Source organism: Exophiala xenobiotica, assembly GCF_000835505.1.
Source record: "Exophiala xenobiotica strain CBS 118157 unplaced genomic scaffold supercont1.6, whole genome shotgun sequence".
In the NCBI taxonomy this organism is placed as follows: Eukaryota; Fungi; Ascomycota; class Eurotiomycetes; order Chaetothyriales; family Herpotrichiellaceae; genus Exophiala; species Exophiala xenobiotica.
In genome coordinates, this window is record NW_013562489.1 from 3,001,782 (window position 1) to 3,019,368 (window position 17,587).

Here is a 17,587-nt window from a genome sequence, read left to right on the forward strand (position 1 = left end):
TTGGGAAGGCTCTGGGTCACCACCTCACATGTAGTGTGAGTAGGTAGGGTTGAATGATGAAGGGCAGCTGTTTCTGTATCACAATTAAGACAGCACGGGCGAGACCGGTTGAAAAAGCCTTGGATGTAAGTGGCAGACGGATTGGAAGAGCGAAGGTGTTGAGAAGATGTCTCTGTTGCCGAAGCGATCAAAGAAGGAAAGGGACGTGTGGACTTCTGGAACGCAACATGCAAGGAACAGGTTGCCAGAGCGAAATACGTTGTTCACAGGCTCATGAATCGTATTCTTGCAAGACGGTCATTGTTCGAGATGATGTCTACCTTCCAGAACCACAAAGCTACCATATTCTACCGCATCATGACCGGTCCCTATCCAGTGGGACAGTATAAAGAAGATGTGCATCAAAGTCCTTGTCTGGTGTCTTATCCTCCTCACCAGGAAGGAAGTACCTGGAAAGAAGCATCCAGGTTTATGAGGGTTGTCTCGGAAGAACATGTTGAGATGGCATGATGGACTCTTTATCCGCAATCCATTGTTCCTGTCTCAGGACACAGAAGAAGCAACAAGCACGATTAGCACGTAGACCAATCAATAAAGCAAACATATATCCATCGCATAATAGAACAATGGACGTTTGGGATTCTTCCGATGCTGTCTTGGATGTGCACAACTACTGGCAAACATGGTGTCGGTTCAGAACGCCATGCGGAGGAACCAGGACAAGGCTGAGCCGAACCCCTTTATCGGAACTAGATGATCCGCCCCCGTCACTCGGTTAACTTCCCATGCTTGAGGCTCACGGCTAAAGGCGCCGATAAGCGATAACAAAGAGGCTAAGATGGTGGGGCAAAAGATTTTCGTCTTCGGTTTGGACAGAAAATTCAAACCAACCACTCGCAACGAGACAAATGCGGGTAATCGTCTCCAAGAATGCCTTCCGTCTTCTGGTCGCCGGCACCGTGTCGAAAAGTGCCCCAGCGCAGTCTTGTCAAGCACTCTTCCTCCTAAACTCTCCAGCATGATGTCTCTACCGCTCCTCGAGATCTCCCATAGCCCCCGAACCCGAAGCCACTGCGAGGTTGCTTCACACTTGCCACACTCCCTTTTGATTCACTAGCCCTCAGTCTGAGGTGATCTCGTCTTCGAATCCTTCCAATTTCAACAACACCTTTCGTCGCGTGCTACGGCGTGTAAAACACCCGAACCACTCTAACGCCGTATGGGATGATTGCCTAGGTATGTTGCACAGTCTCTCTCCAGCCTCTGCCCATGGGATGAACCCAATTTATTCTTTAGATGTTAGACTACATAAAGATTTTGCTGAGAAAGTCGGGACTGATCGGGCGCGCATGGCACATCTGAGTTTCAGAGATATTGGATCAAGAGTGCGGAGCTGACTATGTGCCAGATCAGCTGAACACTGCGTCCAAAATGTGTGGCATTATCGCTTTGATCCTCGCCAACTCCTCGTCCACCTCTGTCACGATCGACCTACACGAAGCCCTCTACCTCCTCCAACATCGTGGTCAAGATGCTTGCGGTATCGCTACGTGTGCAGCAGGGGGAAGAATATACCAGTGCAAGGGAAATGGCATGGCAGCAAAAGTTTTCCATGACGGCGCCAGAATCGTTGACCTGCCGGGCTTCATGGGCGTGGGTCATTTGAGATATCCAACGGCCGGGAGTAGCGCAAACGCCGAGGCCCAGCCCTTCTACGTCAACAGCCCGTACGGTATTTGTTTGGCGCACAATGGCAACTTGATCAATGCTCCAGAGTTGAAAAGGCATCTGGACATCGAGGCTCACAGACACATCAATACAGACAGTGACAGTGAGTTGATGCTGAACATTTTTGCCAACGAATTGAATGAGACTGGCAAGGCTCGTGTGAACGATGACGATGTCTTTGCGGCTCTCAGCAGGATGTACGATAAATGTAAGGGTGGCTGGGCATGTACGGCTATGATCGCAGGTTATGGATTGATTGGCTTCCGAGATGCTTTTGGCATTCGGCCCTTGGTGTTAGGATCGAGAGATTCCGTGGACGGTTCTGGCAAGGACTACATGATGGCTTCAGAGTCTGTTGCTCTGGCTCAACTGGGATTTGATATTATTCGTGACATCCTGCCTGGCGAGGCCGTCATCCTCCAGAAGGGCCACGAGCCTCATTTCCGGCAAGTTCAGCAGCGCAAGGGATATGCGCCCGACATTTTCGAATACGTCTACTTTGCGCGCCCTGACTCGGTCATGGATGGGATCAGCGTACACCGCAGTCGACAACATATGGGTGCCCGACTTGCCGAAGAGGTCAAGAGAGTGCTTAGTCCTCAAGAGCTAGCCGACATCGATGTGGTCATTCCCATACCCGAGACCTCGGTGACTTCGGCCTCAGTGGTGGCCAAAATGTTGGACAAAGAATATTGTCAAGGATTTGTCAAGAACAGATATGTTTTCCGCACCTTTATCATGCCAGGACAGAAGGCCAGGCAAAAGGGTGTAAGACGGAAACTGAATGCGATGGCAATGGAGTTCAGGGATCGAAATGTCCTTTTAGTGGACGACAGTATTGTCAGAGGTACGACAAGTCGGGAGATTGTGACCATGGCACGAGAGGCTGGTGCCAAGAAGGTTCATTTTGCCAGCTGTGCTCCTCCTATCACTCATGCCCACATCTACGGAATTGATTTGGCATCGCCTCTGGAGTTGGTCGCACACAACCATCACGGGGCAGAGGCGATTGCCAAGCACATCGGGGCAGATAGTGTCATCTACCAAACATTGGACGATCTGAAAGCCGCATGTATTGACGCAGCTCGAGAAGCCAACAGCCGCGATGCACCTACCGATTTCGAGGTGGGCGTCTTCTGCGGGTCTTACATCACTCCAGTTGACGAAGGATATTTCGAGCATCTGGAAAGAGTTCGAGGGCAGACTCGGAAATCAAAGGTTATGGACGAAGCCCGACGAGCTGTCGCCCAAGGTGTCGCCGGAGAAGACCAGATCACCATGGCTACCAATGGAGCTGTTGTCACAGAACAAGGCAATGTGGTGCCAGCAGCGAATGGTGATTCTCGCAAGTCACCCATCCAAGTCAACGGGTTCGATGCCTCAAGTCACGAGCCACACCAGGACGAGAGTCCAACTGTTCGTGATCGAATGGATATCAGCTTGCACAATCTGGGAGATTTTCCTCATTGAGATCAGCAATTCAAATAGTGATGGGCGTCTGGACTTTGCAAGGCCTATTGCATGATGGACCTGCAGGCGGGTGGTTTGTCTGGTTGGTCATATGCCTTGCAGATTCGAATGGTGACAAGACTACCCAAGTTTGAAAAGTATGCAGAACATGCAGAATCAGCTCACTTGACCCTCCTTGCACAGATCCAGAGCCATGGATAGGTGCCCGTTGCCATGCAGGTAATTCTTCCAAATTGTCTGACAGCCACTGTGCACACGTTGGTGGTACGATAGTCCGTTGCTCTTTCCCCATGTTTGGATCATTCTTCCAGCTCGTTGTTTCCTCGAGAGACATATGAAGAGTTTGAGCTGCTTGTTCGGAACCCTGACGCTCTACTCCTTTGGCCAACACCTCTACAGACACACTCTCTGCAATTCTGGATTTTTGGACTTCACCAAGCTCGCCGTTGCTACTGTACTCCTTGTATCGTTCAGCATGCATCTCCTGCTTGTCCTGTTTACTACCCTATGCAGTGGCATCTCTGCCCTGCCCTCTCTTCCTAATCTCTTCAGAGGTACAGGCCTCCATCACAGACAGTCTACCTGCCCTGGCAATCTCCCACCGCTTCCGGAGTTCGAGTTCCCTCATATGATCATGCCAATTTCAGCAAGCAATCCAGATACTTCATATCCCAATACTCTCACACCAAACATCAGTGTTGGGGATGTCTCTGCTGTCTTCAACTTCGACATCCCTCAGGCGCGTCAGGGACAGATGTGTACATGGCAATTCCTCTTTCCCATGCAGGACCAGTTAACCACATCGCGCTTCAAGTTGATCGGATTCGGCACATTTTCTTTCTCTCTTTCTATGCTTGGAGTTGGCGCGGTCCCAGGAATGACCACATACAACAATCAACCACTGCAATCAAATCCACACGGGTTCCCATGTTCCGTCAGCATGCAACCGGGCAGTTCCTACACCCTCGGGTCAACGATCTGTGTGCCTGGACTGATCAGCGTAACGATGAGCAGCTCGGACAGTCAATTGGAGTGGTTCCAAGATTACAATCCCTGTCCGATCGGTCTCTATATGACCTATTCTCCATGATAGCACAAGAGCACTTGACAAGCTGGCAGCACAAAGTCTTTTGGGAAGTCAGGATTGGCCGCAATAATACGGAGTAAGAGAGCCTCGGATAGCCACAGGGAACACCCCATTAACTTGAATTTGTTTGGCGAGACCAGAGACGAGCCTTGTTGCATGAACTAGTGTTCTATCGGGCGTTTGTTGATGACTTGTCACTGCCAATGGTGACGGGGAGGCTGGTATTGGTGGGGCGCAGTCACAAGATGCAACAACTCGCAGGCTGGGGATGACATGAAGCATTGCATAGTTTCGCAATTCATTCTACAATGAAGCTCACCATTTCTCCTACTCTTCGTCCCTCGACTCGTGTGCCTTATCCTCCTCTGTCGCTTGGCGCATGTTGCGCGCTTCACTTGACCCGCAGCTCGAGTTCGATGGAATTGTCACTGCAAAACCGCATCTCTGGACGACGGCGGCCTTCCGTGCACTCAACAATTAGCACAAGCACAACAAGTTGACTGCCGTCTTCGATGACATGAGCTAGAAAACACTCCATACGCGCACTGACCACGACTGCCCATCATGTCGCGTCCTCCTCCCAACGCACGATCCTCGGTCGCAAGCGGCCTCGCACCGCCTGGTCCTCCTCCAGGCTACCCTACCAGCACGCACGGGTCCGCCATCTTCCCCCATCCTCCTCCAATGAGCGTTGCGCCAACAAGCCGGCCACAATCGCGTCTCGAGCCTCCTCCACTCTCGGCCACACTGGCCCCTATGCCCGGCACCCTCGAGCGGCCGATCCAAGGACCTCGAAAGCGCCTCATCGTGACCTGTGACGGCACCTGGCTGGACGCGGACAATGGGATCCTACGCGATGGAACAAAACAACCGCCCTCGAACGTAAGCCGCATCGGCTGGGCCATCAAGGACACCTCACGCGATGGCATTCCCCAGATCGTCAACTACCAGGCCGGCGTCGGAACGAGCGGCGGAGCCGCAGCGCGTGCGGTCGGTGGCGCGACGGGGATGGGATTGAAAGAAAACATGCGCGAAGCCTACACATATGTCGCGATCAACTGGAAGCCGGGAGACGAGATCTTTCTGATCGGATTCTCGAGAGGAGCGTTTACAGCGCGATCTGTGGGCGGTCTGATTGGCGACTTGGGCCTGCTCACGCGCGCGGGATTGCCGTTTTTCAACGAGATTTTCGAGGACTGGCAGCACCGCGCGGACGAGCGGTATGTGTCGAAGTTTCCGGACGCGCCGTTTCCGGGGAAAGGCCCCTTCGATGCGCATTACGTGCACGAGTTGTCGAGGAGAGGCTTGACCACGCTCCATGTGCCCATCAAAGCGGTGTGCTGCTGGGATACGGTCGGCAGCTTGGGCATTCCGCGCGTCGGGTGGTTGGAGAATTTGGGATTACAGTCGAGAGGCATGCATGCTTACGAGTTCTACGACACGAGGCTGAATTCGTGTGTTGAAAACGCGTTCCAGGCTTTGGCGTTGGATGAGAGGAGGGGTCCGTTCGCCCCGGCGGTTTGGGAGAAGAAGGATAACGACCGGACGAACTTGGTGCAGTGCTGGTTCCCGGGCGTGCATAGTAATATCGGCGGCGGGTATGACGATCAGGAACTGGCCAACATCACACTCGCGTGGATGATGAGCAAGCTCGAACCGTTCTTGGATTTTCGCCCGAGTTTTCTCATGGGCCAGTGGGAGGAGACTCGTGCTTATTACAAGAGTACGGGACAGAAGACGCGGTGGTGGAGTTTTGGCGAGATATATAATAGCCTCCGGGGGATATACTCTTTGACAGGCGCGCGGACGAGGACACCAGGAGGGTATTATCGGGTGGATCCTAGTGGAAGGCCAACGGGGAAGAGGCTGAGGAATACCAATGAGTATATCCATGCCAGTGTGCGGGCGAGACTAGGGTTACAGGGTCCTGGGCTGCAGGATCGGGGCGTGTATGAACCGCCCGCCCTAAAGGATTGGACTTTTGATACGGAATTCGTGCCGGGGAGTGGAGGTGATGGGTTGATGGTTGTCTGGACAGATCGTGGTGGAGGGTCGAGGAAGAAAGGTGGGCAGGACAAGATCCCGGAAGCGAGAATGAGTGAGACGGAGATGGTGCTGCTGAGGCAGAGTCCACGGGTGGATGACTTTGTGAATGGTCTGAAGCCACCGGGCGCGAAGCACGAAAAGAGGCGGTCGAAGAGGCCCGATGTGAATGGAGGGACAGCGCCGCCTATGGCGGGAGTGGATCCGCGAAGACGAAGTGCGCCGCCCGATGGGTATCCGCCGGTCGATACAGATGATGAGAGGAGAAGACGGAAGAGGAGGGAGTCGAGGGATCCCGACCGGCAGAGACGACGGAGAAGTCGACGCTACGATGACTGAGAAAGGAGGAAATGGTTATTCTTCAAAATCAATCCACCAGAGGGTCTTGTGAGGCCGTTGCACTATCGCTTCAAGGAGCAAAGATAACCGACACGCCATTAATAGACTGTCGGACCAGTGCAGCACATGTGGCTCAGTGCTCAGCGGTGCGAAGCAGCCAGAACCCCTCGGGAGAAACTCGACGTGCGCAACGAATCTGGAAAGCCTTTCGCCATACCTCAGAGCGCAACGGATCTCTGTCCATGTGGATAGTGGACAAATTGTTGCAATCATCGGAAGGAGACTTCGATTCGAGACTTCAATTGCACTCCTGGCTTACCACGGTCGCGGGTTGTGCACCGGCACACGTTCGATGTATCCGCTTGCATCTCACGAAGTTGGACGGCTGTCCCTGAAGTAGTATGCATGTTTCAATTTGACCCGGCCTTAGGACGAGCTCTTCACTCCCGGCGCAGGATCATGCGATATTTATTAGCAGTCCAAGAATTGGCGATGGACTTGAGCTCGGATTGGATTGACGAATGCCTGTGGAAACGGGATGTTGGAGGAATAGACCGAAATCGAGAGCCACTTCTTCGGGACGGACTTATTTTGCAACAATGGCCGATTTCGATACACAGACCACCCACACCACCACGACTACATAAGTACTGTGTACGTAGGGGAGGGGAACCGATTCGAGGAATCGGTGTAGCATGGCAGACCCCGCTTTAAGTCCGAGATTCCTGCATCAAGTCATGCTCGACTTCAGCTTCTTCATCGCCCTAGGACTTCAGTCTCCAGAGCATCGCAAAACCCGGATGCTCGGGCTCAGAGGTACCCTATCGCGGACATTGCCATTGTTTTGTCTGCGTGTATCTAGTCGAAAGGCTGTCGGAGTGACCATTCCATCTGGGCTATCTCGATTAGGCGCAACGCCTTGCTTCCGCTAGGCTGTCGTCCATTAGCAAACCAGATTTGCTCCCACAACCACGGAATCCGAGTTACCAATGTGCCAGCCAGGATTCAGCCGGTCTCCTGAGTCCGAGCAGGTTAGCCCATCAACATCACATCCCCGGTCATGTTTTACCTGCAATCGCAAAAAGATCAGATGTGACAAGAAGCATCCATGTTCTGCATGCGCCCGCGCTGGCAAGGGATGCGCCTATCCTTCATCTGGTCCGCGGATGAGGCGGACGAAAAAGACCATCATGGAGGAGATGGCCTCCCGAATATCAAGCCTTGAGAAATCTCTTGCTAAGTCGCGAGGGCAAAGCCACCTTACACAGCCAACGACTCTTGATTCGAAAACCACAAGTATGGTACCCAGGACCCAGCATGGAAAAGCAGGGGAGGTATCTAGAGAAGATATCCTCGTTCAAAAGGGGTCATCGAGTCAGTACTTCAACGAGGTTTTGCTGTCCAGAGTTCTAGAGGAGGTGAGTCTTGCCAGCATTCATTGCATGTTACAGTATGTTGGTACAATCGCAAGTCCAACAAAGAAGAGAGCCTGGAGATGTGCCCTCGGTGAGACCGATGGATATCAACAGGCGCATCCTTTCAGGCAAAAAGACTCTTCTCTCTTCAACGAAAGCACGCCAACACGTACATTGAATCACGGGTTGATGGCATGGCAAAGCTCCGTAGGAGACATGTTCTTCCCCGTCCGTTGGCTGATCAACTGCAGTAGAGATGGCTAACATCGACATAGGAACGACACATTGGATCTGCCCTCGCAACACCTCCAACGACAACTCCTAGACCTGTGGACCAGTCAGCTTCTCTTCAGCGCGCTGGGCATCCTGTCCTCCCCCTACTTCGCACAGGCACCTTCCGCATCTCACCCTCCGAAACCGGTGGCCGTGAAACTATGGAACATATACATCAACAATGTGGACGGTTGTGCAGGCCTGAAACTACTACATCTTCCGACGGACGAAGTCAAGGTATACTCGACCATCGACAAACCCGATGAAGCGCCAATGGATTATCACGCACTATGCTTAGCCATCTACTTCGCGGCAGTGGTCTCGCTCGACGACGCAGAAGCCCAGGTCATTCTGGGAGGAGACAGGATTGCTCATCTATTCAACTTCAAGATCGGTCTGGAGCAATCTTTCGCTCAAGGGGACTTTCTAGATCGTCCAACGTTGACCGGACTTCATGCGTTGGCCATATATCTGGTACGTCACGCACACTCATCTGCTTCACACCCTCAGCTGAATCGCCATCTAGTCAGCTCTGCGGGTCCACAACCGCGGCAAAGGCATCTGGATTCTGAACGGCCTCGCCATTCGCATTGCGGAATCGCTGGGCATACATCGCGATGGAGGCCGGCTTGGCCTGTCCCCATTCCAGTCCGAGATCCGCCGCCGCCTTTGGTGGCACCTGCTCAGCCGAGACGGCCGCGCCGGCGAGGACTACGGCCTGGAAGACGATTTTCTCAAGCAGTACGCCTGGGCCAGGAAAGCGTACCCTCAGTACCATGTCACGATGTACATTCTGTGGCATCTGTGCGTCAAGCCCAAGGGGCCCAATGTCGACAGAGCATGGCAAGCCGTAGACACGCTGTTCTCTACTGAGCTGTGGAACGAGACGACCTCCGGGTTTGGGCCGAAGTCGGCGGTGCTAGAGGCCCTGAGGCTCAAAGCTGTCTCTTTGAGAGACAAGGTTCGGCATTGGCATCCGAACAGTACTTTGACGTGGGATGGAGGAGGTGGCAACGGCCACGGCAGCGGCCATGTGGCTGTAGCGACGCCGGCAGAGGGTATGCCTGCGGACTTGATCACGGAGACGGGCTCGATGGGCAGTGGTAATCCCGGCGTCTGCTTCGACATCGCTAGCGATGAATGGCCGAATTGGGTTACATTAGCCCAGGGGTTTCAACCTGAAGGGCAGGGATTATTCCCTAGTATCTACTGGCAATGACCTATGACTATTGCTCTCTGAAGTTGTCGCAGGACTCTGTTCCGATTCACAGCATTGATTGACACCTTTGATCCGAAAAGGGTAGTTCCGCACTGTCAGACGTGGATTCTCCCCAGTTACCCTGTAAGGCCCTCGACCGCACACCTGCATCAGACCTAGAAATGCATTTGCCTGTGGACAGCGACGTCATCAACACGATCGGCTGAGAGACTTGACCGGTGTTCCGAGCCCCATACTGTGTACAGGGTAGACGTGGCTCAACACTTTTAGTTGTATGTCTCCAGAAGAGGCCCAACTTAGGACAGCGTCTCGTTTTGCCACTGCTGGTATACCTGAGTGCCAGAGAGGATGGACAATAACGTGTTGATGTCCCTTCGAATCTCTTGACGGTAAGATCGCGGCCAGAACCTTCAATATCGTCCAATTCCAGGTAGTTCCATCTCGTGCCTTCTGGATGCACACATAGCTCCATCTCGCACCTTTGCTGGACGCACATAACGTGGATCTACCGTCAGTGACAGGCATGCGTAAGGTCAGAAGCGTGCATTGCATGGATCCTGGGCGGAGGCACCCGTTGGATGAGGTTCGCTTCATGACAGGACATGCAGCAGACCGACTGATGCTGGTAATATACCGTCGATTTGAGGGCAGGCTCCATTAGATGCGACGAAGTCGTCGTGATAGATGGCCACATCACAAGGATTGGCCGCGCTTCTTTCGATTCCGATTGATCGACAGGAGTTCAGACACCTTGGCTATCGTGGGATTTTGCGCATCAAGAAGTCTCTCTCTCAAAGTTTCAACCCGTCAAGGCTGTTGCCTTAACAAGTGAGCCCGACTAGGTCGAATACCCTTGCAAGACTTCTGCTTCACTCTGTCAGCGGCTCGACTTGTGAGGCTGAGAGCAAGTGATGAGGATCAGTCGCAAGCATAGCAGCCAAATTCTGGGCTCGTCGTCGGCCAGCCACCCAGCCCATAAACTCGCTGTAAGTTTGCGGCAAGACGCTGACACTGTCTGGTGAGAGGAAAGTGTAGAAGAACGTCCCCGTCGATTTTCGCTCCTGGTCTTGATGTTCGACTGGTCGCACATGCGTGCGGACCATGACTTGAATGCGAGTACCTCCACTAGGATCGGGCTCGGTGTATGACACACCTGCCGCAACATAAAGAACCGAGCCTACGGGGACAGGCTCTTCGAACGTGCTGGGATCCAGGTTGATGAATGTGGGTCGAGTGTGTGAAAAAGCGGCCGCGCACGTAAAGGCCAATTCGAACGTGGTCTTCAGGAGAAAGCCGCCGAAGATCATAAAATCTGTGAGAGACCGTTGGTTAGTGACGACGTCAGTGTTTGTTCATAGATGCAACTAGCTTACGGTGTCTGTTGCGCATCTGGGGCTGCATTATCTGAGTGCTGTGCATTTGTGTCTTGGACATAGCTATCACATTGGAAGGCTGATTCTTGGGATTCTTGGAGTCAGCGTAGGCGAGAGAATCGGTCCACATCTTGTGAATGAGAGCAGATTCTTCTGCATCAGGAGGTTTGGCAAGGATATGCGAGGATTTCAACGTTTTCTTCCTCTTGTAGTTCTCCTCCCCTTGGGCGAACAGGGCCTTCTCGGCGGGTGTGGTGACTTCTAAGGGTGCAATGTTGACGGGCTTTCTGGTGTTTGGATCCAAAGCTACCATAGTAAAGGCACAGGTCATGAAGACGTCTTCGGGCGCAACTTGCTGACCTTCTGCGGGTGCTTTGGCGATTTGAAGAGTGATCTCCATGCTGCTCCTACTAGTCGCGAAGGAGACCTGGCCACTCAACTGCAAATCGCATATCTCTCGAATGGGATTTTTGATGGTGATCCTATCCACCGCGGCAGTCACGGTAGTAACGCCTTCACCGGTATGCTTGTAGGCAACGACCCCCGCCAGCGCATCGAGGTCCATTAACAAGGTGCCGGTACGTATTTGTCCAGTGTAATTGGCATAAGTATCGAGAAGCCACGGATCTTGCTACAGGGCCAGGAGAGCATTGGTAAGTTAAGTGAAGGAATGAGAGTCTTGTATTCGGGAGCACTGACTGAAAGAGGTAGCACAACGCTGGTGTAGCTATCAGACATCTTTTTCGGTGTCAAATCTGCCTTCATGCACTGCGCTGGTTCAGACACCGGATGCTTGTCCGCCTCTTTCTTTTCCCGGAGCGCCTCGATCCATGGCTTGCGAACCCGCATGCTGGTGAGAGCTTTGAATACTCCATCTGTAGAACGGCCCGGAGTCGAGTGGAAAGGACGTGGAGGCAGTCGTCTGGTGACGCCTAGAGCGGGATATGCTCGCCGGAGGACCTGAGTCCGGGGCAGGTGAAGCAGTGAGTTCGAGGCCATTGGGATGCGAGAGGCCAGAGGTGCATTCGATTAAAGGGGACCGACTATTGCTGTTCCATCCTGCAGACAATGAAGTAAACTGATAGTATACCAATCAGTCTGCCAATGACTCACTCGAGCAGAACATAATCTGTACCCGACTGTCGGCGAAAAAAGTTGACATCTGCAACTGAGATGCGCAGATCTGATCGCAGGATGGAGACAGTCACGGGAACATTCCGGGTGGACGAGTAGAGTAATTTCGTGATGCGGTAAACACGGCGACATCTTTCACGTCTTCCTCATCCCTTGGGGCCACTGCATGAACTGGTGATGATCAAGCTCAAAATGCACAATGTCGAGGCAGGCAAGAGACTATTTGTTCATCGCCGTTCTAAAATTCACCTCCATACCAGGACTACGATACAAATTTCATCCAATAGCGAGTGGCCAGATGCTCCTCTGGGCTCTTTTTCTTTGCAAGATGCTTTGCTCTCATGGTTTCCGCGATCTAGAAATCTTCCTTTGCTGCTTCGCGCTTCTTTCTCAGAGGATCTCGATCCCAGACTAATCACTAGCAAATGTTCTCTCCTTGCAGATCACATTGCAGAAACTGAGGTAAGCCGCGAGAAAGATTACTGGATTGAGCCTGACCAAATTAGCTGTGGAAACAGCTCGGATACGAGGTTTCGCATGTGCAACTCGATGGTGAACAGGTTACCGCCTCCGAGAGGATCATGGATATGGAGTTCTCCTTGAAGGTAGGACGATCCGCTTGCTGTTAGGTGGCTCATTGACATGCATTCAGTCGGTCGCTGATCACGGCCCATCTGCTCTCTGTCCTGAAGGTATCTCGTCAATATCTGTTCAACTTGTCCGTTTGCATCTGCATTTCATGAGCGCGGACGATACCAATGTTGGTCCCAGGATCAAGGATCACGCGGTCGGTGTCAGAGACGACCACCAGTGTTTTAAAACGCCTTTATCGCCCTCCATTGACACGGCAGAAGAATTCCCATTGCCTACTGACCTTGAAGTTGGCCAGCAACGCAGACTTGTTCATAAAGCTGAGAGCCAAAATGGCATGCACGCGCTTGCAACATCACTGGGTGAAGTCCGCCTAAAGCAGAAGCCTCGAAAGATGCTGCTATTGGAGGAAGAAGCCTTCCTAGCATTACTCGATATTGGAGTCCGCAGCAGTATAGCATCTCGACCGACTAAAACTCCACCAGGGATCAAAAGTCTCACTGAGCCGGAATTGATTTCATTGTCTGACGTCTGCCCTTCCAATTTTGCTCGGGAATATGCCCAAAGATTTGACGAGCAGTCTCGATACATTCCAGCTGTTTCCAAATGGCTAGCTTCTTTCTCCCAACGGTCAATGCTCAATGGACATGGCAGCACTGGGCCACACTTGGAGGAGAACCTTTGGAGGACTGTTGCCAATGGCGTTCGAGATCCCCAATGTGCCCGCAGACTGCAGCCTTTGTGGTCCGGGTCCTCCAGGAAGGGCCATGATTCTACCAAAAGAGCAAGACACAAAGACATTGCATGTCTCACGGCGACGTTGGAAGATAGAAGGATATCCAACAATCGTGTTAATCCCGCTCAAGGGGAGGATCTGGCCTATGGAGACGTTGACAACGAGGATCTATTTGACTTCGATGCGGACTTCAATCAACAGGCCAAATACTGTACAAGATATACCCACAAAATCACATCAGGAGGTGTCAATGGCCGCCAGAGTCCAACAATATCTGACCTCTGCAACGTGGATGGTGGTTCCGACGGGCATGAACCAGTTGATATCAAGAACTCGTCCTTTGGAACCGGCGACTCAGCTGTACCACACCACCAATATAGGAGCCACGCAGCTAGTCCATCACAAATAAGTGATGTGTCAATGCTCTTGCTTCTGAATGGACCTATGGAAGGAAGGCGTATAATCGAGGACTCAAACGTTATTGGTGAGTCGAGCTGGCTTACTCAGAATGTCATCCGCACGCATCCGCTGAGGCAGCATGAGCGACGAGATTACTTGGTGGAGGAAGTTGACCATGACCATGGTGGGAAAGGGCTTGGGCCGTATGGAAAAGACCATGCCGGTTGGTCAGAACATAAACTGGATGCCCTGTCACTTGGGAAGGAGGAGTGGCTCCCTCGTCCACATACATTATCCCAAGCAGCCCGCGCAAAATCCTATCCCAACAACCTCTGCGACACAGATCTACTTCAAGTTTATCACGACCTAAGACACAACCCGAGCGAGAACATCCTTTCTGAGTACTGTCCAGTATCCATGTCTGGAGACCTCAAGCAGAGCCCATCAAATACCTCGTTGGCCGACGTGCTAGGTAACGACCATCTGTTGTGGCACATGTGGAAGAGACGTGCCAGTGTCGCTCCTTGGGGAGAAGAAGATGTGCTCGACATGAAAATGATGTACCAAACAGACCCAGATATGAAGCTGTTTGGCCAAGGGTGTGATCTTGATCCGAGTGATATCAGTTCTAGCAGCAACGAGGACCCGATGCTCTATGATGCCGTGGTCAACCACTTAGCACCTCGAGAAAAGCACAATACTCCGATGATGACACCATCAGATAGACGGTCATATTTCTCCACTACTCGTTCATCGTCATCATCCGCATCGTCGTCCTCGTATATTGGACGATCGAATTCCGATCCAAAGCCACAGCGTCGAGGGAGTATCATGAAGCGGTTTTCTTGGGGTGGTCGACATCATACATCAGATATGGGTGAGCTTGATATGACCAACCTGAATGGTCGGCCAATGGAAGTCAAGAGGAGGAAGACACTGAATGATTATGAGATGAGGGACAGGGAAGCATTGGAAGATGATTCGAACGAAATGCTCTTTTGATTGAGCTGCTATGAGCACTTTGACGGCGTTTGGGAGATATCATGCATCTCGTCATGCACGCAGGCGTTATAATATTGGCAGGGAATTGGGTCTGTGAGAAAGCAGATATGGTGTCGATATCGCACACCATTCGAAAATATCTGGAAAATGGATGAAAGTAAGGAAGTCGCTGTACCGGTAATGTATCAATTGTGCATCACAACCTGGTCCGTGTGAAGGAGCATCCGCTTCAGCATGATGTTGTGGGTGCAGTGGGTGATAGAATCGAATTCGACGAGGACACAACTCCGCTTCCTGATGCTGGTGACGCCTAGCGAGCCTGGATCTCATGTCTGCCCAGCCTTGCGAGCCCATCTTTCTTGCCTTTCTACCGCCCGGAAACCTGTTGGGTGCCTGTGGGCTGCCACGCTGCTTAGCGATTGCTCAAGGAATGGTAAAATTTTCAAGCCACCGAGGTCACTCTGCTCTGGACTGACTTCATTCGATGCTACTACATCATCATATCCTCCGCGTTTCCTCGTACTCGTTACCTTGCATCCACGAACCATATCCGCATATGCTACCCTATCCTTGCCTCTCCTTGGCCACTGACGGCTGTGCCCCTCTTCGATATCCTTGAATCCCTCTCTAAAGCCCCTCACCATCTCCATCATATAGGCCTCGGGGCCACAGCAGCAAAGCTGGCGTCCCGTCAGTCCTCTCATAGCAATAACACACTGCGCCAGGACACTGCCTGGCAGAGTTTCCTCAGTTGGATTCCTGGAACGGGACAATACCGAACGAGAGTCAAGCTGTCGTCCAAATCGCGCATTCCCCTCCTTTACCTTGCCTCCGGCCTGGTCCTACTGTTACTTCTTGGTGTTCAATTCTTCACATCACGCGACGTCCGCCCACGCCCTCTACAAAAGCCTCCTCCTCGTTCTGGAAATACTCTCAGTCCCTTTGGTGAAAGTGTGTACAGACAAGAGGCGTACTTTGAACAACTAGAACCTGGCACACAGTGCAAGCCAAAATCCTTGTTCTCTGCTGAACTGCCGGTTACACACGCCTTGACAAACATGGCTCTCGAGGCCGAGACCAAGCGTATGGTCGCGCAGTTTGAGTATACCGCCGAAGATGTGAACAAGGGCGTCAAGGAGTTCATTCGGGAGATGGAGGAAGGCCTCGAGAAAGAGGGCGCTACGTTGAGCCAGATCCCGACCTATGTTACCTCAGTGCCCAATGGCACAGAAAAGGTAGGACACCAAGCTCCCTGGCGATTCGACTGACAGTAATTAGGGTGTCTATCTGGCGGTCGATCTAGGTGGAACCAACTTTCGAGTATGTTCGATCACACTGCACGGAAATCAATCGTTCTCGTTACAGCAGTCGAAAGTGGCGGTGCCTCGATCGCTGATGGAAGCCAAATCCGCCCACGACCTCTTCCATTTCCTTGCCAAACAAATAGAAGCGTTCCTCAAAGCACATCATGAAAATCACTTCGAGAAGCATCGAAACGACCCTGTGGAAGAAGAGTTCTTTGACCTCGGTTTTACATTTAGCTTCCCCGTCAACCAAATAGGCATAAACAAGGGGAAGCTCATGCGGTGGACCAAAGGATTCGACATTCCTGAAGCTATTGGCATGGACGTTTGCGAACTCCTACAAAAAGAGATAGACGCCTTGAAGCTGCCGGTCCGAGTCGCAGCGCTGGTCAATGATACGGTGGGAACGTTGATGGCTAGATCATACACGTCTCCAGGCAAGACAAAGACCTTGATCGGTGCTATCTTCGGTACGGGCACGAACGGCGCATACGTCGAGAAACTCGAAAGGGTCAAGAAAATGAAGGCTATTGACGAAGCTGGAGGCGGCGCTAATTACGACAAATCTACCGGCCTCATGGTCATCAATTCAGAATGGGGCAGCTTTGACAATGGGCTGAGAGTGCTGCCTAACACTCCATTCGACGTTGACCTGGATCGGGAGTCCGTGAACCCAGGCATTCAGATGTTCGAGAAGCGGGTCTCAGGCATGTTCTTGGGTGAGATTCTGAGACGGGCACTATTGAGCCTACATCAACATCCCGATGCGCGCATTGCACTTTTCAAGGACAAGACCTCGCATGACAATGATATTAGAAGTACAACCACCGTCGGTGAAGACAGTGCCTTGTTTAAGCAATGGGGCATCGACACCTCATTCTTGTCGATCGTGGAAGAAGACCAATCCGACCATCTGCGCATCACCAAGCAAACTTTAGAGCGAGAGCTCAAGATTGAGGCAGCGTCTACCGAGGATTGTGTAGCTGTCAAGATGCTCGTACATGCGATCGGGAAGCGAGCAGCCAGACTGAGCGCAGTTGCTCTTGCTGGCGTGATCATCTCAACCAACAAACTCCAAGAAGACGAAATTGTCGATGTTGGTGTGGATGGCAGCTTGGTGGAGTACTATCCGGGCTTCGAGGAGTATATCCGCGAAGCCTTTAGAGAAATTGAGGGCCTTGGTGAAGATGAGAAGCGCATAAGAATTGGTTTGGCAAAGGATGGAAGTGGTTTAGGAGCTGCTCTCATTGCCTTGGTGGCTCACGACTCTGCTGTACCATTGTAGTAGCGTCTTTATTGACGAACGACGACGATAAATGTATTTGCATCACTAGCAGGACTTCAGGCAAAACAACAAAACATTTTTAACGTGCTCATCGAGCGGTACGAAGATTTGTGACTCGTGAAATTGTGAAGTCGTGTGGTGATGGTGGGTGATATGAACCTAAGATTCCAATTTTAATAATATATTCGT

General features: G+C 52.1%; 6 protein-coding genes across 8 annotated transcripts; 5 read left to right on the plus strand and 1 right to left on the minus strand.

Moving 5' to 3' along the window:
• Window positions 1–895: 895 nt before the first annotated feature.
• On the plus strand, window positions 896–3,378 carry PV05_10390. Of its 2 annotated transcripts, none has more exons than XM_013456824.1 (2): window positions 896–1,236; window positions 1,297–3,378. In XM_013456824.1, exon 2 carries the CDS (start codon window positions 1,432–1,434, stop codon window positions 3,196–3,198), a length of 1,767 nt encoding a protein of 588 aa, XP_013312278.1. In that variant the 5' UTR covers window positions 896–1,236; window positions 1,297–1,431; the 3' UTR covers window positions 3,199–3,378. The 2 variants fall into 2 exon arrangements, with proteins under 2 accessions (XP_013312278.1, XP_013312277.1); XM_013456823.1 differs by having other exon boundaries at window positions 1,409–3,378.
• Window positions 3,379–4,849: 1,471 nt separating this feature from the next.
• PV05_10391 (uncharacterized protein) lies at window positions 4,850–6,667 on the plus strand (the record flags this gene model as incomplete). The annotated part of the gene is made up of 1 exon (XM_013456825.1): window positions 4,850–6,667. The coding sequence occupies one exon, from the start codon at window positions 4,850–4,852 to the stop codon at window positions 6,665–6,667; it is 1,818 nt and encodes a 605-aa protein (XP_013312279.1).
• Window positions 6,668–7,857: 1,190 nt separating this feature from the next.
• PV05_10392 (uncharacterized protein) lies at window positions 7,858–9,574 on the plus strand (the record flags this gene model as incomplete). The annotated part of the gene is made up of 3 exons (XM_013456826.1): window positions 7,858–8,117; window positions 8,358–8,829; window positions 8,882–9,574. 3 exons carry the CDS (start codon window positions 7,858–7,860, stop codon window positions 9,572–9,574), a joined length of 1,425 nt encoding a protein of 474 aa, XP_013312280.1.
• On the minus strand, window positions 9,490–12,279 carry PV05_10393. 2 transcript variants are annotated; one of them, XM_013456828.1, is made up of 3 exons: window positions 11,647–12,279; window positions 10,948–11,578; window positions 9,490–10,886 (listed from the first exon to the last, which is right to left on the minus strand). In XM_013456828.1, exons 1-3 carry the CDS (start codon window positions 11,944–11,946, stop codon window positions 10,444–10,446), a joined length of 1,374 nt encoding a protein of 457 aa, XP_013312282.1. In that variant the 5' UTR covers window positions 11,947–12,279; the 3' UTR covers window positions 9,490–10,443. The 2 variants fall into 2 exon arrangements, with proteins under 2 accessions (XP_013312282.1, XP_013312281.1); XM_013456827.1 differs by having other exon boundaries at window positions 10,948–12,279.
• PV05_10394 (uncharacterized protein) lies at window positions 12,274–14,899 on the plus strand (the record flags this gene model as incomplete). The annotated part of the gene is made up of 3 exons (XM_013456829.1): window positions 12,274–12,543; window positions 12,588–12,686; window positions 12,734–14,899. The coding sequence occupies 3 exons, from the start codon at window positions 12,274–12,276 to the stop codon at window positions 14,807–14,809; spliced, it is 2,445 nt and encodes an 814-aa protein (XP_013312283.1). The 3' UTR covers window positions 14,810–14,899.
• A 292-nt stretch (window positions 14,900–15,191) lies between these two features.
• On the plus strand, window positions 15,192–17,499 carry PV05_10395 (uncharacterized protein). Its single transcript, XM_013456830.1, has 2 exons — window positions 15,192–16,044; window positions 16,088–17,499. Exons 1-2 carry the CDS (start codon window positions 15,868–15,870, stop codon window positions 17,396–17,398), a joined length of 1,488 nt encoding a protein of 495 aa, XP_013312284.1. The 5' UTR covers window positions 15,192–15,867; the 3' UTR covers window positions 17,399–17,499.
• The last annotated feature ends 88 nt before the right edge of the window (window positions 17,500–17,587 follow it).